The sequence below is a fragment of the Pristiophorus japonicus genome, chromosome 8, assembly GCF_044704955.1.
Source record: "Pristiophorus japonicus isolate sPriJap1 chromosome 8, sPriJap1.hap1, whole genome shotgun sequence".
NCBI classification, from domain to species: domain Eukaryota; kingdom Metazoa; phylum Chordata; class Chondrichthyes; family Pristiophoridae; genus Pristiophorus; species Pristiophorus japonicus.
Genome location: NC_091984.1, coordinates 75,465,659 through 75,489,188, shown reverse-complemented (window position 1 = coordinate 75,489,188; position 23,530 = coordinate 75,465,659). Strand labels below are relative to the sequence as shown.

Sequence of the window (23,530 nt, the reverse complement as noted above, 5' to 3'; positions counted from 1 at the left end):
TCAAATTCTCGGCATTTAGTTTGCTCCAGTTCTAGTCAGTTAGAACAGTTTCACTTTGGAACAGAATTTTTTACTTACGCCTGTTTTCAAAGTTTCGGCAGTGAAAACTTACTCCAAACTAACTTAGAATGGAGTAAGTGAAGATTTTTGTACGTTCGAAAAAACCTTGTCTATACTTTAGAAAATCAGGCGTAGGTTACAAATCAGGCGTAGGGAATGGGGGGAGGAGGGTTTAAAGGGAAGTTTACAAACATTAAACACTTCAGTTTTACAAATAAAGAGCCATCATCAATAATAAATGATAAAAACACCAATAAATCAACCAATAAATCAATCAAAAAAAATTAATAAGAAATAAAAAAAATGTTAAATCAATAAATAAAACATTTTCTACTTACCGACTGCAGCACCGGGAGCCCTCCAACAGCGTGCTGGGATGCCCCCCCACCCCCCAGTGTGTCTCTGTCAGTGTCTCTCACTCTCTGTCTGTCAGTGTCTGTGTTTCTGACAGCGAGTGGTGGAGGGGAGGAGGAGGATGGGGGGGGGGGTGGAGGGGTGGGGGAGGAGGAGTGGGGGAGAGGGGGTGTAGTGGGGGAGAGGGGGTTGGGGGGAAAGAGGGGGTGGGGGGGAGGGAGGTGACAAGGGAGGGAGGGGAGGGGGGTGAGAAGGGAGGGAGGGGAGTGGGGGGTGAGAAGGGAGGGAGGGTGAGAAGGGAGGGAGGGGAGGGGGTGGTGGGGGGGATGAGAAGGGAGGGAGGGGAGGGGGGGTGAGAAAGGAGGGGGGGAGGAGAGGTAGGAGGAGGAAGGGGAGGGGGTGAGAGAAGGGAGGGAGGGGAGAGAAGGGAGGGGGGAAGAGAAGGGGGGAAGAGAGAGAGAGAGAGAGAGAGAGAGAGAGAGAGAGAGAGAGAGAAGGGAGAGAGAGAGAGAGAGAAAGAAAGGAGAGGGAGGCTGAACGGGCTGGGCCCGGCCGGGCCCAAGACTTCGAGCTTAGACTTATCGGATTGACAGGTAGGTGGTGTCGGGTCAGGGGGGGTCGGGAGCGCGGGTCGGGGGGAGCGCGGGTCGGGGCGGAGGGGAGGGAGGTCGGTCGGTCGATCGGTGGGGGGGTGGGGCGGAGATCGGTCGGGGGGGGGCGGAGATCGGTCGGGAGCGGAGGTTGGTTGGGGGGGTGGGGGGGGGGGAGGTCGGGAGCGGGGGAAGCGGAGGTCTGGTCGGGGGCGGGGCGGTCTGGTGGGGGGGGTGGGAGCGGGAGTCAAGTCGGGTTGGGTCCGGTCCGGAGGAAGCAGGAGCTGGGCGTGGGAGGAGCCTTATGCACGCAGCCCCAGTGAGGCCATTCGGCCAGGCCTAGGGGCTGCGTGCTTCGGGCCCCTCCCACACAGTTTTGGGCACCTGGAGCTACTGCACATGCGCGCCCACTATAGCGCGCATGTGCAGAGGTCCCGGCACTGTTTTCAGCGCAGGGACCTGGCTCCGCCCCCTACAGCTAGTACTGTGCCGCGCCGAGGGCCAGAGGATCAGCAGGGAGCCGGAGAATCTGGAAGTTTTTTTTAGGCGCTACTTTGTGGCCCGAAAAACGGGCGTCCAGGTCGGGGCTGCGCCGTTCTCGGCGCGGCCCGAAACTTGGGCCCTAGGCCCCTAATTTGCATATGCAAATTGACTAACGCCTGCTTCAGACGTGGGTAAAGGACACCTCGTTTGTCCTTTAACAAGATGGCATCCGGCGCGATTCACGGCAGATGTCATCCATAGTGCCTCAACAACGGATGCCACTGATCCCAATTTTGCGCCCCTGCTGGTTTAGCACTCAAGTGCTGATTAGATGCAATTTTCATGAAGCAGCTCCACGCACCCACTTCCACTGAAGTGCAGTGCTCTGGCTGGGACACAGCTGCATGTTGCAGGATGGCTCAGAGACCAAGTGAGAGGGCGCATAGGCTTTCAGAGGCAGCCCTGGAGGTCCTGAGGAGGAGGGATATTCTGTGCCCGCAGGGGGAATGATGCCACCTTGCCCTCCTGTCCCTCTCTCCTGCAGTAGCTGGTGCTCTAGCCTGGCTTTATGTCCTCCTCCCATTCCTCGTCCAGGCCAAGGGGGACCCCTAGCAAGATGCCGATGACCAAGTACTCCCTTTCTCCTGGTGACTCATATATGGTGTCCAATAAGGTAGAGTAGCACAGCACTTACTCTTTTTAGGTAAAGTTTTGAGAGAATTTCCAGAATAAATGCTGCTCAAGTAGTGTTGAAGTCTTAACAAAGTACCCCAGAAAGTCTCCCGATATGTTTCAGAGTTCCTCTTCACAACTCCAGCAGCAGTGGCCATGAAATGGTTGTTAGTTGCGTTATTTTATTATGAGCTTGAGTACTGTAGACAATGAGTAAGTGTGACCTTAGCTCCTTTATTTAAACTCGAGAGTGCTGGTACAGCATGGGAGGCCTGCTTATATACAGTGCTCCCAAGGGATGCTGGGATCCCTTGGAACTCCAACAGGTAAGTCCTCTAGTGGTGGTATGATACAGGTTACCTCAGGTTGCATACGTAACAGCACTCCCTCCCAAAGTCAATAATACACTTATTTACAGGGTGAGACGATCTGGGGCTTTTCGCTCCCTTGTCGATCATCTCGGTACAAATGCAGGTGTGGGTGAGTTGGTTGGTTCTTCGCAGGGCTGCTGGGCAGTTGGACTTGCCGGGCTGGTGGGGATGGTGAGTTCAGTTTCGTGGTCAACCATGATGTTAGTTGCCTCTTGTATGTGTGTTGGAGTGTCGAAGTTGGTGGTGTCCTCTTCGGGTTGCTCATGGCTGTTTGTGAATCGCAGTTTGGTTTGGTCCATATGCTTTCTGCAAGTTAGTCCATTGGCAAGTTTGACCTCAAACACCCTACTCCCTTCTTTGGCTACGACAGTGCCAGCAAGCCATTTGGGATCATGTCCATAGTTGAGTACAAATACAGGGTCATTGACTTCAATATCGCATGACATGTTTGCGCGATCATGGTACATGCTTTGTTGATGCCACCTGCCCTCAGCGTGATCATGGAGTTCGGGGTGGACAAGAGAGTGCCTTGTTTTGAGCGCTCTTTTCATGAGCAGCTCGGCTGGGGGAACCCCGGTGAGCGAGTGGGGTCTGGTGCAGTAGCTGAGCAGGACTCAGGCAGGCGGGTTTGCAGGGAGTCTTCCGACACACGTTTCAAGCTTTGCTCAATGATTTGGACTGCCCGTTCTGCCTGGCCATTGAATGCGGGTTTGAACGGGACAGATGTGACGTGCTTGATCCCACTGCGGGTCATGAATTCCTTGAATTCAGCACTGATGAAGCACGGCCCATTGTCGCTGACAAGGACATCGGGCAGGCCGTGCGTGGCGAACATGGCTCGTAGGCTTTCGATGATGGCAGTGGATGTGCTTACAGACATTATTACACGTTCAATCTATTTTGAATAAGCATCCACAACAACCAAAAACATTTTGCCAAGAAACGGGCCCGCAAAGTCAACGTGGATCCTAGACCACAGTTTGGAGGGCCATGACCACAAACTTACCGGTGCCTCTCTGGGTGCATTGCCCAGTTGAGAGCAAGTGTTGCATTGGCGCACACATGACTTTAAATCTGAGTTGATGCCAGGCCACCACACATGGGATCTGGCTATAGCTTTCATCATTACTATGCCTGGGTGGGTACTGTGTAGGTCACGTATGAACGTTTCCCTGCCTTTCTTAGGCAAAACCACGCGATTACCCCACAAAAGACAGTCTGCCTGTATGGATATTTCGTCTTTGCGCCGCTGGAACGGCTTGATCTCTTCATGCATCTCAGCTGGCTCGCTGGACCAGCTCCCATGGAGGACACAGTTTTTTTACAAAGGACAGTAAAGGATCCTGGCTGGTCCAGGTCCTGATCTGGCAGGCGGTAACAGGTAACTTTTCATTTTCGAATGCATCCATCATTAAGAGCAAGTCTGCAGGCTGTGCCATTTCCACCCCAATGGTGGGCAATGGTAGCCGACTGAGAGCATCAGCGTAGTTCTCTGTGCCTGGTCGGTGGTGGATTACATAGCTGTATGCAGACAGCGTGAGCGCCCATCTTTGGATGCGGGCAGAGGCATTGGTGTTAATCCCTTTGCTCTCTGAGAATAGCGATATGAGCGGCTTATGATCAGTTTCTAGCTCAAACTTGAGACCAAACAGATACTGGTGCATTTTTTTCACCCCGTAAACGCATGCCAGAGCTTCTTTTTCAATCATGCCCTTTCGGCCTTGGACAAACTCCTGGACGCATAGGCGACTGGTTGCAATGTTCCCGTTTCATTAGCTTGTTGTAACACACACCCGACTCCGTATGAAGACGCATCGCAAACTAGCACTAAACGTTTACATGGGTTATACAGAACAAGCAGTTTGTTGGAACATAACACATCTCTGGCTTTCTCAAAAGCAGCCTGATTTCCCCCATACCCAGTCGTCTCCCTTGCATAGTAGCACATGTAGGGGTTCTAGCAAGTTGCTTAACCCAGGTAGGAAATTACTAAAATAGTTGAGTCCCAGGAACGACCGCAGCTCCGTCATGTTCTGTGGTCTCGGCGCGTTCTTGATGGCCTCCATCTTAACGTCGGTAGGTCTGATGCCGTCTGCCATGATTCTTCTCCCTAAAAACTCGACCTCTGGCACCAGGAAAACACACTTCGAGCCTTTCAACCTGAGTCCCATACGATCTAGCCGACTTAGAACCTCTTCCAGGTTCTTCAAGTGTTCGATGGTGTCCCGACCTGTGACCAATATGTCGTCCTGGAAAACCACGGTGCGCGGAACCGATTTAGCAGGTTCTCCATATTCCTTTGCAAAATAGCCGTGGCCGATCGAATCCCAAACGGGCATCTATTGTAGATGAACAGACCTTTATGTGTGTTGATGCAGGTGAGGTCTTTCGAAGATTCCGCCAGCTCCTGCGCCATGTAGGCCGAGGTCAGGTCCAACTTGGTGAACATCTTTCCTCCAGCCAGGGTTGCAAATAGGTCGTCTGCCTTGGGTAGCGGGTACTGGTCCTGTAGCGAAAAACGGTTAATCGTTACTTTATAGTCCCCACAAATTCTGACCGTGCCGTCGCCTTTGAGAACCGGAAAAATCAGACTGGCCTACTCGTTGAACTCCATTAGCGTGATGATGCCTTCTTGCTGCAGCCTGTCCAGCTCAATTTCCACTTTCTCTCCCATCATATATGGCACCGCCCGTGCCTTATGGTGGATGGGTCGTGTACCGGGAACCAAGTGGATCTGCACCTTCGCCCCCGAGAAACTTCCAATGCCTGGCTCAAACAACGACGGGAACTTGCTCAGAACTTGCACATGAAGCGTTGCTGATGGACGAGAGCGCTCGGATGTCGTCCTAGTTCCAGCGGATTTTTCCCAGCCAGCTTCTGCCAAACAGTGTGGGGCCATCTCCTGGTACAATCCATAGTGGGAGTTCATGCACTGCTCCATCATAGGAGACTTTTACTGCTGCACTGCCAATAACAGGGATCAGCTCTTTGGGGCAAGTTCTTAGCTTGGAATGAATAGGGCTAAGCTTGGGCCTGTGTGCCATGCTGCACCACAGCCTGTCGAAGACCTTTTTGCTCATGATAGACAGACTCGCACCTGTTCCATGGCTACTGGAATGCCATTCAGTTCAACTTTTAACATGATCAGTGGACATTTCGTGGTGAAGGTGTGTATCCCGTACACTTCTGCCTCCTCGGTTCAAGTCTCTAGTTCAGCCTGATCCACCATGGATCAATCCTCCTCTGCAACGTGGTGGTTTGCAGGGTTTGCAGCTCGTCTGCACATTCGCTGGAAGTCTCCCATTGTTCCATAGCCTTTGCACACATAGTGTTTGAAGCGGCATTGATGGGCTCGATGATCACCTCCGCAGCGCCAACAAGGCGTTAACTGCCTCGCATTAACGATTGATGGTGGACTCTGGGTCATCTGAAGTTATGCAGCTGCCGGCATGTACGTTCTGTCATATGCATTCCTGCCTGAAAATGATGTTACTTTGTATACAGTACTAGCTGAAACCTCATTATGCTGCAAAATTTGTTTGGTGTTATCGCTGATGGACATAAATGCCTGGGCTATCGTTATGGCTTTACTCAGATTATGGTGTTTCAACAATCAATAGTTTGCGAAGGATAATCTCATGGCCAATGCCAAGCACAAAAAAGTCTCTTAGCCTTTGCTCAAGGAATCCATTGAATTCACAATATCCTGCAAGGCGCCTTAGTTCGGCGATGTAGTTCACCACTTCCTGGCCTTCAGACTGTTGACACGTATAGAATCGATACCTTGCCATCAGAACGCTCTCCTTCAGATTTAGGTGCTCCCGAACCAGCGTACACAGTTCTTCATAGGATTTGGTTGTTGGTTTCACCGGAGCTAGAAGATGCTTCATGAGGCCATAGGTTGTTGCCCCACAGATGGTGAGGAGGATCGCCCTTCATTTGACAGCATTCTCGTCCCCTTCCAGTTCGTTGGCCACAAAGTATTGGTCGAGTCGCTCCACGAAGGCCTCCCAATCGTCCCCTTCTGAGAATTTCTCCAGGATACCAATAGTTCTTTGCATTTTCACGTGGTTGTTCGTTATCTCGTCGGCAGTTGTTAAGCTCGTAATAAAGTAATGCAACTGAGTACTGTAGACAATGAGTAAGTGTAACCTTAGCTCCTTTATTTAAACTCCATAGTGCTGGTACAGCATGGGAGGCCTGCTTATATACAGTGCTCCCAAGAGATGCTGGGATCCCTTTGGACTCCAACAGGTAAGCCCTCTGGTGGCGGTATGATACAGGTTGCCTCGGGTTGCATACATAACAATGGTGAGTATCCCTTTAAGTGGTGAATATCCCTTTAAGTAGCGCTTGAAATCAACATCAACGCCATGTTTACTCCCAATCAGCTGGTTGGTTAGGAAAGGGCAATAGTTGAAGCGTCGTGTTAGTAATGGCGTGTTGCCTCTTTAACAAGCAACTTAAGTGGCAATCAGTTGTTTAACAAACCGTTCCTAGCGCTGGCTTCAACTCCTTTACCAAGATGACGTCTTGTGATAAACATGGGCTAAACCGAATTTCAGCTTGAGTCCCCTGTTGGCCACCTCTTTAGCACCTAAAATATTCGACGAAAATCACTCCCTTGAAGTTTAAGCAATGTATTAAAATATGTGGCATTAATGGGATTCACACATAAGATTATTGTAACACAAGTACTTGCATGAGCTCCTTTTTCATGTCTGCAATTTCTTCAGCTCTTGTTCTGCTGCAGTCTTATAAATGCTTCATACATTTGGCTTTTTGGTGAGTTAGTAGACAATTTGACTATCTTCGTTTCCACCTAACATTATGCACTGCTAGGCAAAAAGAAATGCTCAAAAAAAATTAAAATTAATATTTCTATCATGAAACTGCTAAGAAACATTAATAGTAAAAACCAGTACTAAAAGCAAACTATAAATCTAAAAAATTAAAAAAGAGCTGACCTGATCTCTCCAGTGGGAGGACAGAGCCGTTTCAAAGGCCAGGCCTCATTAACATGCTGCTGGCGAGCTGTACACCTCGAAGGGGCACCCACTGCGACTCACTAGGTTTTGGGCAATGCAATATTGAGCAGTTCAGATACCGTGCCAGATGGCAGATGGCAGGTAGAAGGGGGAGCCCGAGCAGAAACCGTCACATTACTCTTCTGGAGTTTGCCCTACAAAGTCATTTTAAACTTATCTTTTTTGGGCCTCTTCCCCTTGACTGCCAAGTTTTACTGAGCATTCATTTTACTGAGGATGCGGAGCATTCGCATCACACACATTCCATCCAGGAGGCCCTCTAAATTACAACAGGGTCTTATGTACATCATAGTACACTCATTTGCATAGATTAAGGAGGCCCCTGCCTGATTTAGTGGGCACCAAGGCTGCCCAGCAGAAGGCCCGAGTTAAAACGGCAGCATTGGGGCAATGGTAATATGTAGGGAGTTAAATTGCTCCTGACCTGTCTTAAAATATGTTTTGAGCAGAAGTTTGTCTAGAAGTGCTGCTGCATTTTCTGATCGGCTACAGAAAATTTGTGCTAATGTAGATCACTTTTAGAATAAATCATCGGTAAAATACAGATGAGGACTTGGTTGATCTTATCCTGGAAACATATTTTTTGTCAGCTAACATTTTTTCTGGATAATTAAAAGAGGATCCTGAGAGCCATTGTTAATGCTGCTACCACCTAAAATAACTTAACTACAGCATGAAGACAATTGCAAACTTAAATAATTTGCTCATTATCGTTTTCCTCCCCCCGAGTGCTGTAAAAATGTACTTTGAAGCAATTAATTAAAAGAAGTGTCCTGCTGATAATGATTAGTTTAAATTACCAGAAAGGAAATAGACTATCTTTTATTTCAGATAGCACATATATCTTAATGGCAAATGGTTTTGATCAAACTTTGATCATAAATTAATGCTGTGATTCATAAAACAGTATAAAATTGCTCAGGGATACAACAGTTATTTAATGCTATGGCATTCTTTTTGTTACATTATGTTCTTTGTCAACTGCTGGACTATAAGTGTAACTGGATTGTACTTTGGATGTGAAACAACAGTGTTTAATAGAAGAAAATGCTGAAACTATTGGAATTTTTTTGTATTTCCTTTTATGAAATTTAGAGGTAAGGCTACTTCCCCAAAACAAATGACTCAGATTTTTTTGCAACTTAAAAGGATACCTTACATTTTCTACAATATAAAAACTAAAAATGCTAGAAATACCCAGTCCGTCAGGCAGCATCTGTGCAGAGAGAAACAGGTCGATGGTCGTACATTTTATGTCGTGTTCTTCACTTAAAAGAAGATCTTAGAGCGCTTTACGAGGGGGAGACATAGACACTGAACACAAAGCGAAGACATTTTTGGGAAGACCTAAATATGATTATTACATTACTTCATCTGCGTTACTGGACAGGACTGGTGTGGTGCTTAACACTTTACAAGTCAGGTAAAGGCATTCATTGCACCACATTAATCGGATTTTCTGGTCTCCTTAGCAATGGAGCTTCTGTTCACTACCAATGGAGTGATAGAATGTGGCACTTATGCTATTTAGAACAAATCAGACAGTGTTCTGTTTTCTAGGCCTTCACCTGCATTCACACCTCACAAGCCTGGGCCTCATTTTGGAGGGCAAATTGTACATGATTTAGGGAAACAGACTTGATGGGTCAAATGGCCCTTTGGCATTGCATGCATTTCTATATCCTTATGTTCCTCCTTTTTCATGTATCTGTTCAAAAATAAATAATTAATTTACCAGAATTGATATTAATATTAAATTGATAGAAAATTGAATAATTATTAATGACCTGTATGATGGAAAATCTTTTTCAATGTATTCAACAGGAAGCTATGGAAAAAATGGGAAAAATTGGAAAAGTAATTCATCCAGACCTGAAGCAAAAAAGGTACTTAATTTTAAAAAGTTTATAGCTTGATTTATTTTCTTGTTTTACCACATTTCATGAACTGTTCCCCAACAGAGAGGATAGGCCGGCAACCTGATTACCAGACTTTTGCCAAAGCCAGTCTCTTACTGTCCTTTAGAAGGACCATTAGATTGGAGTGGGTTGACTTCACTTTTGTCCTCTGCCACATGGTACCTCCTCAAATCGCTGAGCAGAGATCAGCAAGTTTTAGGCGAGTGGTTTGGTCCCTGTGACTCTTCCACAATGTGGAGCAGTAATGTACCAAGACACTGTGTCACCTGGGTATTACATTCATAATGTTTCATATTGTTACAATATTGTTGCACTTGATTCATGCTCACCATAAACGTCAGCTTCCACTGACAAACGCACACTTCATACGAACCAAAACCTGATCTTATGGGTGGATTATTGGGGATCACATGCCAGAGGCTAAACAAATAAACTCCTTATACTGTTGGGGTCTACACCAGAAGCAGTACAGGGTACACCATATATTCTAGATTTATGCCATAAATGGAAAATCAACATGGGGGCAATGTTAATCCCACTGTCCAGCCAGATTTTCTGCACTTCCTTCCTGCTCTGCTATTCTACTGTAAACGTTCACACATCCTCTTGACACATCTTTTGTTTCTCTAATTTATCTCATTATCACCTCCTTTTGCCTTGCATCATCATTACTTCTGCCATTTAAGCATCTCCTGCCCTCACCCAATAACAGACCGCTCATTTTTCCCTTTCCTGTCTCCTTTCCCCTGGCTCTGTACCTGCTTTCAAGCTGTTCATTTCTAACATCTTCCAGTTCTGGCAATAGGTCATCAATCTGAAACATGAATCCCATGTTTCTCTCTCCACAGATACTGTCTGATCTGCTGTGTGTTTCCAGCATTTTTCTGTGATTATGTTTATGCTAATTCCCAGTGCTCTGGAATCTGCTCTGATTACATTGAAGATGGATTTCAGAACAGCGGCAATTTGTCAGCGATTGTTTACAAGTTATGACTGTGATTGTAATTTTCTGGTCGTAGATAGTCCCTGTTGTCCGGGAAAGATCCATTAAGGCCAGCAATGCAAAAACTGCACTGCTGGCTTTTACTGGCTGAATTAGCATTCAGTTCAGGTCAGAACAAATAGTAACCAAGTGACTCGTGCTGCTAGAGTCAGTCAATTATGTTTGTTTCCAGTGGTGCTGTGCCTCAGGTGGCGTTGGTAAAACCATTTCTTGAGCTTGTACTTTGTGTCACTAAAGGCGCTAGCATCACCTTAATTACATCACAGTACTGCCACCAAAGCTGGAGGTACTGGTGGAGTGAAAGAGGAGGAATGGGAGTGCTAGACTTCTCTGTGACATGGGTTATTTGTCATATTGTATGGTCACGAAAGTGCTGGGGAGAATGTGAATCATGGAGCAATGTGAGAATCTGTTTGGGGGGGGGGGTGGAGGAGAGGGGAAGCACATGAAATTGATGAAAATGTGCCCATAATGAGAGCATTTCTGATGTGTTTGATACCTGCCATGGACTCCTCTTCAGGCTCTTCCTTTTGCTCTGCATGCTTCTGGACCCTTTACCCTTCCCAAAGACTATCGTTGTTGCCTTCCAATTGTATTCATCTTTCAAGAGGCATAACTGTGGATCATCCAGATACAGCTCTAAAGAGAAGAATATCTTGTCCAAGGTGCAGTGATTCCCTTTTAGTGTGAGACCATGTAGCTTCTGCCCCAAAGGTACTTTTGGCATTCTCATTCTCATTCTCATGAATCATTTGAAAAGCTCAACTAAGTAAATTCTGACCTTTAAAAATATCTTTGTTTCTGTACTATCTGTTTCCCAAGTTACACTTGACTACACTTCAAAAGTATTTTATTGGCTGTGAAGCGCTTTGGGACGTCACCAATTAAAATATCCATGTTTAAAATGGACAGTCACTTATATTGGCCAAAAATTGATAACCATTATCCATTTGCATTAACGTCAATTTCAAAACTGCCAGTTCTAGCGTGTTAAATGCTCCATTTATTTTGGGCAGAAACAACTGTGCTTACTCACTAGTTCACACTTCATCAAAGTTTGTCTTTCATTAAATCCAGCACAGTAACTATTTGTACTAAGACTCCCTTCTGCGCATGTGTCTCCTGACACATGCACAGAAGCGAGAGTTATAACAAATATCGCCGACTTTGCCCTCCCCCCCCAGCGCAATTCCCACTAACCCTTTTCTGCGCATGTGTACAACACCATGTTGCCTCACTGAGCAGCCGAACGCATCCGCCAAGCCCTAAGCCTTCCACAGTGCCAAGCCCCGAGCAGGCCCTGAGCCCTGAGCCCAGAGCGGCCCACAGGCCCCGAGCCTCCCACAGCCCGAGTGGACCCCGAGCCTCCCGCAGTGCCTGGGACAGTGGGCGGCAGGGAGAGCGAGAAGTGGGGAGAGAGAGCTTGGGGGTGGGTGCAGAGAGAGCGAGCTTGGGGGTGGGGAAGAGGGAGACACAGGTGGGGGGGATCGGAGGGGAGAGAGGGAACTCAGAGAAGACGGATCACATTCTTCCAACCCCCTGGTGCATGCAAGTTCGGTGCGTGTGTTACAAGGGACATCGTTAGGTTGGATGATATTCAGAAGTCATGATGCTGTCACTATTCACTTCATACCCAATAAACATGTTAACAATCCGCACACAATGTCCCATCTATGGGGGGGGGAGGGTAAGGTCTTGCGCTTGGATAAGGGTCTTCAGCTGGCAAAGGGATTGCTGGCGTAAGGGTCTTCAGCTAGTGAAGGGATGCACTTATGTTGGGGTAATGGACTTTGGCTGGTGGAGGGAAGCACTTTTGCTGGGGTAAGGGACTTCAGCTGTGGGAGGCAGCACTTGTGCTGGGGTTACGTTCTTCAGCTGGCGAAGGGATGCACTTGCGCTGGGGTAAGGGACTTCGGCTGGAATTTGGTGGCTTTTGGGGAGATCTATCCTCTGTGGCTTCTGAAGTCAAAATGGATCGAATTAAAAATTGGAAATTCATTCAGAACCTGGACTGGGCGGTTCCAGTTACACATTCCAGAGGAACTTCAGGGTGTGGCTTATCCTCCAAGGGGACCAATCAGTAATAGGTCTGAAGAGCCAATTAGAGAAACGGCTGCATTTCAGTTAGTACAAATAGACGCATCCTAAATCCAGCTCCATATACAGTTCTTCTAGTTTGACATACCTTGGAGTATTGCACATGAAATAATCTGATATTCTTACCCAATTCACATTTTATGTTGCCTGTCATTGTTTTGAAAAGGCCATGGCTTTTTTCTGCAAGTCCTTCCAATTTCTGTTCCTCCAGCTTTCATTAGCTTTGCTTCATGTGTTCTTTCCACATATGTCATTTTGTTCTTCTTGTAAAATCATCATTTCCATTTTTTTTTATCCGGACATATCCAGTCACTGTCGCTGATGCAAAAGCTTTTTGCCAACATCTTGTCCACTTCCATTGAAGAGGCTGGAAATCGGGGAGCTGTCAGCAGCTCGTTACAGGGAGAGAGAAATATACATTCTTTGGGTGCTATACTGGCCATCGCAAATCGCGTTCACACGAACGTGCCCGCTATAAGTGGTGAAGACTGTATATAAATGCAAATGATTTCTTCTCTATTTCTTCTGCCTCTATTTGGCCTCACTTTTGCCTTGAGGTCTAGGTGCAAGCAGAAGAACATAAGAAATAGGAGCAGGAGTACGCCATACAGCCCCTTGAGCCTGCTCCGCCATTCAGTAAGATCCTGGCTGATCATCGACCTCAACTCCACTTTCCTGTCCGATCTCCAAATCCCTTGCTTCCCCTAGAGTCCAAAAATCTATCTATCACATCCTTGAATATACTCAATGACTCAGCATCTACATCCCTCTGAGGCAGAGAATTCCAAAGATTCACAACCCTCTGAGTGAAGAAATTCCTCTTCATCTTGGTCTTAATGGCCTACTCCTTATCCTGAGACTAGTTCTAGACACTCCAGCCAAGGGAAACCAACTCTCAGCATCTACCCTGTCAATCCCCTTCAGAATCTTGTATGTTTCAATGAGATCATAGAAACATAGAAAATAGGTGCAGGAGCAGGCCATTCAGCCCTTCTAGCCTGCACCGCCATTCAATGAGTTCATGGCTGAACATGAAACTTCAGTACCCCCTTCCTGCTTTCACGCCATACCCCTTGATCCCCCGAGTAGTAAGGACTTCATCTAACTCCCTTTTGAATATATTTAGTGAATTGGCCTCAACTACTTTCTGTGGTAGAGAATTCCACAGGTTCACCACTCTCTGGGTGAAGAAGTTTCTCCTTATCTCGGTCCTAAATGGCTTACCCCTTATCCTTAGACTGTGACCCCTGGTTCTGGACTTCCCCAACATTGGGAACATTCTTCCTGCATCCAACCTGTCCAAACCCGTCAGAATTTTAAACGTTTCTATGAGGTCCCCTCTCACTCTTCTGAACTCCAGTGAATACAAGCCCAGTTGATCCAGTCTTTCTTGATAGGTCAATCCCACCATCCCGGGAATCAGTCTGGTGAATCTTCGCTGCACTCCCTCAATAGCAAGAATGTCCTTCCTCAAGTTAGGAGACCAAAACTGTACACAATACTCCAGGTGTGGCCTCACCAAGGCCCTGTACAACTGTAGCAACACCTCCCTGCCCCTGTACTCAAATCCCCTCGCTATGAAGGCCAACATGCCATTTGCTTTCTTAACCGCCTGCTGTACCTGCATGCCAACCTTCAATGACTGATGTACCATGACACCCAGGTCTCGTTGCACCTTCCCTTTTCCTAATCTGTCACCATTCAGATCATAGTCTGTCTCTCTTTTTACCACCAAAGTGGATAACCTCACATTTATCCACATTATACTTCATCTGCCACGCATTTGCCCACTCACCTAACCTATCCAAGTCACTCTGCAGCCTCATAGCATCCTCCTCGCAGCTCACACTGCCACCCAACTTAGTGTCATCCGCAAATTTGGAGATACTACATTTAATCCCCTCGTCTAAATCATTAATGTACAATGTAAACAGCTGGGGCCCCAGCACAGAACCTTGCGGTACCCCACTAGTCACTGCCTGCCATTCCGAAAAGTACCCATTTACTCCTACTCTTTGCTTCCTGTCTGACAACCAGATCACCTCTCATTCTTCTAAACTCCAGAGAGTATCAACCCATTCTACACAATCTCTCATCATAGGACAGCCCTCTCATCCCAGAAATCAATCTAGTGAACCTTTGTTGCACCACCTTCAAGGCAAGTATATCCTTCCTTAGATAAGGAGAATAAAACTGTGTATAGTACTCCAATTGTGGTCTCAACAAGGCCCTGTACAATTGGAGCAAGACTTCCTTACTCATACTCCAACCACTTGCAATAAAAGACAACATGCCATTTGCCTTCCTTTATTGCTTGCTGTACCTGCATGCCAGCTTTCTGTGGTTCTTGCACGAGGACACACAAATCTCTCTGAACACCAACATTTAAAAGTTTTATCATTTATAAATATTCTGTTTTTCTATTCTTCCTACCAAAGTTCCCTGTTTTCTCTTTCCCTCCTTTCTTGTATAGCGGTGTTACATTTGCTACCTTCCAATCCACTGGGACCGTTCTAGAATCTAGGGAATTTTGGAAGATCAAAACAATGCATCCACTAACTCTGCAGCCACCTCTTTTAGAACCCTGGGATGTAGGCCATCAGATCCAGGGGATTTGCTGGCTTTTAGTCCCATTAGTTTCTGTAGTAATTTTTCTCTACTTACATTAATTACTTTAGGTTCCTCACCCTCATTGGTTCCCGATCATTTTTGGTATGCTTTTTGTGTCTTCTACTGTGAAGACAGATACAAAATATTTGTTTTACGTTTCTGCCATTTTCTTATTCCCCATAATAATTTCTCCTGACTCAGTCACTAAGGGACCAACATTTACTTTTGCTACTCTCTTCCTTTTTACATACTTGTGGATGCTCTTACAATCTGTTTTTATATTTCTTGCTAATTTTCTCTCATATTCTCTCTTGTTCCCTTTTTATCAATTTTTTGGTCATCCTTTGCTGGTTTCTGAAACTCTCCCAATCCTCAGGCTTACTACTATTCGTAAGCACTTTTACCCTTCTCTGGAACTTTGCCTCCAGTGCAAAGTGGTTGGATTCTTGGCCGCATGTGTCTCAAACACAACTCTGCTTTGCACCTCGGAAATAAGCATGCCGCCCTGATGCAAAGCAGAGAAAAGTCAGTGCCTCTGCCAGCATATCAAGTAAGGCAGTGAAACAAAAAGCGGAACAACTTCAGCCTGGTTTCAAACTCCATCTTTTACAATATAATAAGTATCAAACCCAACACTTCTAGTTCCTTTGAAGTCGAGATTATCAGCCATATTCAATTGTGCTCCAGGCATATACACAATTCACAATGGAGAACAGATGTCCTAAATACAGATTGGCAGATTGGAACACTACACATATTGGTATAATTCTTACAAACATATACAATTATTGTTTCTTTTGCATGACGGTACAATGTTTTTAGTTAAATCAGGGAAAGAAACCAGTTTAATCTTTTAAGTAAGTTCATCTAGCAATTCAAAATTCATTACATTGTTCCTAAAATTTTTCACATTCCAAGCACCACAGCTGTAAACAGTAAATTTCAAAATCAATAACAGAAAAATGTCTGCTGTATAATAAATAAAAAGGAAGTAATTTCAAGCCTTTGATCTAATCTCAGAATTCACATGATGGTTAGAAACCATTTGAGTTTTGATCCTACAGTGAACCCCTCTATTAGACTGTAACCTACAGTGAACCCCTTTATTAGATTGCAGTCCAGAATTCACTTCCTGCCTGCTGGCCATTTATTCTTCATGAAATGGCTCTCACATATCCTTCATACTTTTTATAAATAAATAGCTGCATTTAGAGTTTTAATTATGTGTTCTTTATGCTTGTTTTACAAAAAAAATATTCTGCCAATAGTTTTTTTTCTTTTCCTGGAGCATTTGAGTGAAAGTTACCAAGCCACTGAACTCTGTACAAAAACTACTGGGACAAGGCAGTTTTTCTTCCACCATTGAAACACAACACAGGAAACATCTGGGGCCCAAACTTTTGCAGGCACGCATGTTGTGCATCATTCCCATGTGTCTGTTCATCTATGTTGCACAGGGGAAATCTCAGGGGAAACTGACTTTAGCCTAAGGACCGATAAAGTTTGTCTGGGATTGTTGTTTTCTTGCTGTAAATGTGTCCACGTTGAAAATGCAGAAAAACATTTCTGTACTGAGATACTATTTAAATTGCGTGCAAAGTCTTCTAAAGGAAGCAAATCTGACCGAGTTATGTTTTATTATTAAAATGGTTTGTGCACTTTTTTTTGTAGGTTTTATGAACACAAATACAAAGTCTTCCTGAAGCTTGTTGAGCACCAGAGGGAATACAGAGCTATTATGCAAAACATCTGATTGCCACAGTACAATGGAGGAAATGGCCAGAATTCACTCTAAATCCTTTACCACTTTCCATGTAAAACAGTTATTTAGTAGTAAAATTGCAATTACTACCTTTTGTACTGTATGTGAACCTTTGTGTTATGTAAAACATGAACATGAATTCTAGATGATTAAGTTCTAAGAAATGTAATGTTGCATTTTCACAGAAAACATTTAAGCCTAAAACAATTAAAACACATAAGCAGTTTCATTTTCGCGTTAACATTAAACTTGCTTCTTGTAAATCACATGTTAATCCCCAAGGAGTCTTACTGCAACGTTGATTCGAGCCCTGACTCCGGATTCAAGCTGCATGTACACTATAACTGCAGTGTCAGTTTTGTTTTGCTCTGATGCTGCTATTGTAATATAAATGTACACAAAAATGTGCTTTAAATTACTTTTAGTCGTGGATTAATTACTTGGGATCAGTGAGTTTACAATAAACCAATTCTAAGGTTCTTAAAATGAAAAAACAAAAGACCTGATTTTAACCCTACGCACGGATGGGAACAGGATGGGTGGAGGAGGGGGTGGGGGTTAAAATGTTGGTCGGGCACTTAACATTGCTCTCCCGCCATGTTTGTGCCAATCACTTTAACTGTTGGGTTTCCGGTAGTTTCGCAGTCGCCCGCCTGACGCCTCAATATATAAATGTTGGGGTCATTCTGCCTGACCTGCCAGTGATTGAGGCCAGAAGAAGCCCAAGTAAGTTAATTTTTTTTGATTTTTGGAGTGCATCTCTTCCTGCAACCTTCAGTCCGCGATTTACCACTCCTGCTCGATTTCCCACTCCAGCCCGTTGACTGTATTATTCTTCCAGTCCAACTTGAAAAATTAAAATGAAGCCTGTGAGCTAAAATGGTGTGGGAAGCCCCGTCGTTAGCGCTTCCCACCTACCCAGGCCCACGTTTGCCACGTTCACGGCCTAATTTCAAATTGGGGCTAAAGTTGTCAGTCTATCCCACAATATTCCAAATAAGAGAAAACTGAAGCAGCACAAACATGTAAACACGATTGTTGGTCCCTAGCCACTAGACTATCATTTACTAATCCTATTTCAATTTGCATGACAGAGTAAATGCTTGCTTTTGGTATGTGTTACAATAATGATTGTACAAGCTTCGACCTGACAGGAGAGATTTGAAACCCAAAGTAATTTCTCCTTCTCCACCAGTTTGTTGTCCCTTGCATATTACAATGCTGCTGTTGCATGCACCTCCAACTGGGTGGATGTGCTGTAATATAAATGAGGTACCATTAGTGTCTCTGGTGATAGAACTAGATGTCATTTCTGGTGGTGCGAGCTACATAGGCCACCATTTCTGCAGGTGATGTGCAGGTTAAGTGTTTGATCCACCTATTCAGGCCATCAGTGCAGTTTTTGCATCGCTGCCTTGTACAGACCAAGTAGACTCCCCAACATCAGGGAAGATCAGCAGGCAGAAATTCAAAGTTATGTATCCCAATTGTGAGTTCTTTCTCCATTGTTGTCTGTGTTATGAAAGCTACATGCACTGTAAATGGAGCAGACTCTAGAGTTCCAGGAACCTCAGCACATTACCAAATCTCTTCCAGTAGAAGCATATACAGTTCCTGGATAGTTTTCCAACTTCTTACAATTGGCATCCAGGACTAAAAAGAATCTGTTGATTCACATGATCTTGCCTGCTTTTGCCTTTATCATTTTTGTAATACGACTGATTCATGTTACAATGCTACTTCTTTGATTTTTTTTCCCTCTCTTCACCTTGCCTTTGGAAAATATTTAAATAAAGCAAGAAGATTTTGATCGACACAGTTTCCTATGGGTCCTTCCACAGCACTGAATGGCATCCTGCCAGGTGTGCAGAAGCAGAATGCTAATTGCAGAGATGAGAGGAAACAGTGGGAAAGAATTTCTGTGGTAGTTCTTCACAAAATGCCAAAAGAGCAGCAGTTTTGGGGCCGTTAAGTCAAAACCACATCTGGTGTACCAGTGTAATTTTGGCAGAAGGCAGAAATCCTGGAAAAACAGTAAACACCGTTCACGCCATTTTTCTGAGGTTTCCGTGGCTCTTCCATCGAATTATGGCAGATGACCAAGAGATATTCTGTAGAAGTTAAACCCCATTCTTTTTAGTTTTACCATATAGAAAGAGTATTTTACATTTGAAAATGCTTTCACTTATATTTATTTTAATCAGATTATACATTGTATTCCTGATTGAAGTTCAAATTTTCCCCAAACTTCCCTTCTGTGTAGCCATTAAATACATTAAATACCAATTAGCCGATTTATTTGAAGTTAATAGTGTTAATTACTTTGTTGAATTTGGAGCCAAAGATGTGCTCTTGACACAAAGGCCCCAAGACTGCTGCTCTTTCGGCATTTTGTGTATTTGCAGCACAGAGAATTGACCTCATGCTATCATGTGAAGTCAGCCCATTACCACAGCATGCCATACATGAAGCAGTACATGATGCACTGGGAGCACCTTACACCATCCTTAATGTCATGTATCTTACATTATTATATATAACTGTATCCCAACATGCTATACATGACTGTAATAAGATATGACCTGTAACCACCAGCATACCTTACCACCAGGTATATAAGGACAGGTCTCAGGCAAGTGCAGCATTCCAGAGCTGTGAAATAAAGGTGCAGGACCAGAGTGACCTTGACTTCACTACATGCCTCGTGTGAAAACAACGGATCAGATGAAAAGTGCAATGTGGGAGACAATTGGGAGGACTTTATAGAAAGGCTCCAGCAAAGCTTTGTAACCAAAGACTGGTTAGGCGACGATAAGGCAGACAAGAGAAGAGCCCATCTCTTGACCAGCTGTGGCTCGAAAACATACGCTTTAATGAAGGATCTGTTGGCACCCGAGAAACCAGCAAGCAAGTCGTTTGAAGAATTGAGCACACTGGTAAGAGACCACCTGAAGCCAGCGAACAGCCTACACATGGCCAGACACAGGTTCTACAACTACAGATGCTGTGTGGGCCAGAGCATACCCGACTTCGTGGCGGAACTTCGGAGGTTGGCTAGTTTATGTGAGTTCTCCGATGAACTGAGGAGAGAAATGCTGAGAGACTTTTTCATTGAAAGAATAGGCCACGCAGGCATATTCCAAAAGCTCATAGAGACCAAGAACCTGACCTTAGAGGCAGCAGCACTGGTTGCACAGATATTCTTGGTCGGGGAAGAAGAAACGAGGTTGATTTACAATGCAGGTACGACAACTAATGAAATATTGGAACAAGAAGTTCACAGCACTAAACAAGCTGCTACCCCCACACACAGACAAAACCGGGAGAACAGGTTCTCAACAGCAGGCAGAAGCCATCAAGGGCCACAGGAACGGCCGTTCACACCTCATCAACCCACAATGCGAGCAATCAACTACAAACTGAGAGAAGCTCAAGAGAGATCAGCCAGACGCAACTCATTCTTTGGGAACTCTTTGAACAATGGAACAGGTCTGTGCTGGAGCTGTGGGGTGGTCACTCGTCAAGGGGATGTCGATTTCAGCAGGCTGTTTGCAGAAATTGTGAATATACAGGGCATTTGACCCGCATGTGCAAAAAAACGGCAGCTCGGCTGGTATACGAATCGGATGGGTGGGAAAACGGACCAGAAGATGGTAAGGACAGTACCCGGGACACCGGTGTACAGCGGGTCAACACGATCAATGGCCGCTGCTCCTACAACAGGATGCCTCCTATAATGATGAGGGTCCTACTCAATGGGATATCTGTCAACATGGAGCTGGATACGGGAGCGAGTCAATCTCTCATGGGCGCTCAACAATTTGAACAACTGTGGTCGCATAAAAGAGACAGACCAAAACTCACAAGGGTCGACACCAAACTAAGGACCTATACCAAAGAAATCATACCAGTCCTCAGCAGCGCCATGTTCTCAGTCACACACAAAGGGACAGTGAACCGACTGCCCCTGTGTTTTGTCCCCGGAAACCCCCCAGCACTGCTGGGGAGAAGCTGGCTGGCAAAACTAAACTGGAAATGGGATGATGTTCATGCCATGTCATGAGAGGAACGGACCTCCTGCTCAACAGTTATAAAGCGATTTGAACATCTCTTTCAGCCAGGTGTGAGCACTTTCAAAGGGGCCAAAGTCAAAATCTACATCACACAGGATGCTAGACCGGTCCATCACAAGGCCAGAGCTGTACCCTATGTGATGAGGGAAAAGATTGAACATGAACTAGACAGGCTTCTGCGGGAAGGCATTATATCACCTGTGGAATTTAGCGACTGGGCAAGTCCCAGTCATGAAGCCTGATGGATCCGTACGAATCTGTGGGGACTACAAATCTACCATAAACAGAGTCTCCCTACAGGATCAGTACCCACTGCCCAGAGCGGAGGACTTATTTGCCACATTGGCTGGAGGTAAACTTTTCTCAAAATTACACCTCACATCAGCATATATGATGCAAGAATTGACCGAGGAATCCAAGCTACTCACCACCATCAACACACATCGAGGCCTTTTCATGTACAATCGATGCCCATTCGGCATTAGGTCGGCAGCTGCCATATTCCAGCGCAACATGGAGAGTCTGCTCAAGTCCGTCCCGGGGACGGTTGTATTTCAAGACGACATACTTATCACGGGCAGGGACACCGACTCCCATCTCCGTAATTTGGAGGAAGTACTAAAGCGGTTGGATCGGGTAGGCCTACGAGTCAAGAAATCCAAGTGCCTGTTTCTCGTACCCGAGGTTGAACTTATGGGCAGAAGGATTGCCGCTGATGGAATCCGCCCAACAGAGTCCAAAACAGAAGCAATTCGCCTGGCACCCAGGCCCCGGAATGTCTCAGAACTGCACGCCTTTCTCGGGCTACTCAATTACTTTGGGAACTTTATGCAGAACTTAAGCACGCTGCTGGAGCCTCTCCATGTGCTACTCAGGAAGGGGTGCGATTGGTTTTGGGGGGACACCCAGGAACGCGCCTTCAATAAGGCACGCAACCTTCTGTGTTCCAACAGTGTTTTGACTTTCTTTGACCCAGGTAAAAAGCTAGTTCTCACATGCTTTGCATCAGCGTATGGGGTCAAGTGCGTTTTGCAATATTTCAATAATGTGGGCAAATTACAACCCATAGCTTATGCCTCCAGGTCACTTTTGCGGGCGGAGCGCGGGTACACAATGGTAGAGAAGGAGGCGCTCGCGTGCGTGTATGGTGTCAAAAAGATGCACCAATATCTTTTCGGGGCCAAGTTCGTGTTAGAAACCGACCACAAGCCCCTCACGTCCCTCCTATCTGAGAGCAAGGCAATAAACGCCAACGCCTTGGCGCGAATTCAACGGTGGGCACTCATGCTGGCGTCCTACGACTATACCATAAGGCACAGACCAGGCACAGACAACTGTGCCCACGCGCTCAGCAGGCTACCCCTGGCGACCACGGAAGGGTCTGACGAACAGGACTGTGAGATAGTCATGGCAATCAATACCCATGACGACTCGCCAAATCAGAGACTGGACGGCCAGCGACCCCATGTTATCCTTAGTAAAAAGATGTGTCCTAACCGGTGGCTGGGCAGAGGCTCGCGATGCCTGCCCCGACGAATTAAAACCCTTTCACAGGCGCATGCATGAGCTATCACTACAAGCAGACTGCCTGATGCGGGGCAACCGAGTAGACATGCCTCTGCGAGGCAGAGAGGCATTTGTCCGGGAGCTCCACCGCGAGCACCCGGGGATCGTTCTCATGAAGGCCATAGCCAGATCCCACGTCTGGTGGCCTGGTATTGACGCAGACTTGGAGCTCTGCGTCCGAAGGTGCACCATTTGTGCCCAACTCAGAAATGCCCCCAGGGAGGCTCCACTGAGCCCCTGGCCCTGGCCTACCAAACCGTGGTCGTGGGTGCACGTAGACTACGTGGGTCCACTCATGGGCAAAATGTTCCTCGTAGTTGTAGATGCATTTTCAAAGTGGATCGAATGCACCATTTTAAACTCGAGCACAACCTCCACCACTGTGGAGAGCCTCGCAACCATGTTTGCAATGCACGGAATTCCTGACATATTGGTCAGTGACAATGGTCTGTGCTTCACCAGCGCAGAATTCCAAGACTGTATAATTGACCATGGCATAAATCACTTCAAGACGGCATCGTTCAAGCCGGCCTCCAACGGCCAGGCGAAGAGAGCAATGCAAATCATTAAACAAGGCATGCTTAAAATCCAAGGTCCCACGCTGCAGGGTCGCCTGTCGCGACTGCTGCTGGCATACAGATCTCGTCCACACTCACTGACTGGGATCCCCCCCCGCGCAATTGTTGATGAAAAGGACTTTAAAAACAAGGCTCTCAATAATCTTCCCAGACATGCACGAAATCGTTGAGGCAAAGCGCCGTAAGCTGACTGAGTACCATGACAGAAATTCGAGGGGGAGATGGAATGAGATAGGGGACAAAGTGTTTGTACTAAACTATGGCAGGGGTCCCAAATGGCTTGCAGGGACAGTAACGGGCAAGGAAGGAAACAGGCTACTGGTAGTACAAATGGACAATGGCAA

General features: G+C 46.0%; 1 protein-coding gene across 2 annotated transcripts in view; it reads left to right on the top strand.

Annotated features, from left to right (window-relative positions):
* The window catches only part of fggy (FGGY carbohydrate kinase domain containing), a 521,756-nt gene extending 503,019 nt beyond the window's left edge, over positions 1–18,737 (top strand). For both annotated transcript variants that reach the window (XM_070886941.1, XM_070886940.1), the window contains 2 exons: positions 9,403–9,464; positions 16,879–18,737. In XM_070886941.1, the coding sequence (XP_070743042.1) occupies positions 9,403–9,464; positions 16,879–16,960 (144 nt within the window). In that variant the 3' untranslated portion in view covers positions 16,961–18,737. The remainder of the gene's footprint in view (positions 1–9,402; positions 9,465–16,878) is intronic.
* Positions 18,738–23,530: the final 4,793 nt, after the last annotated feature.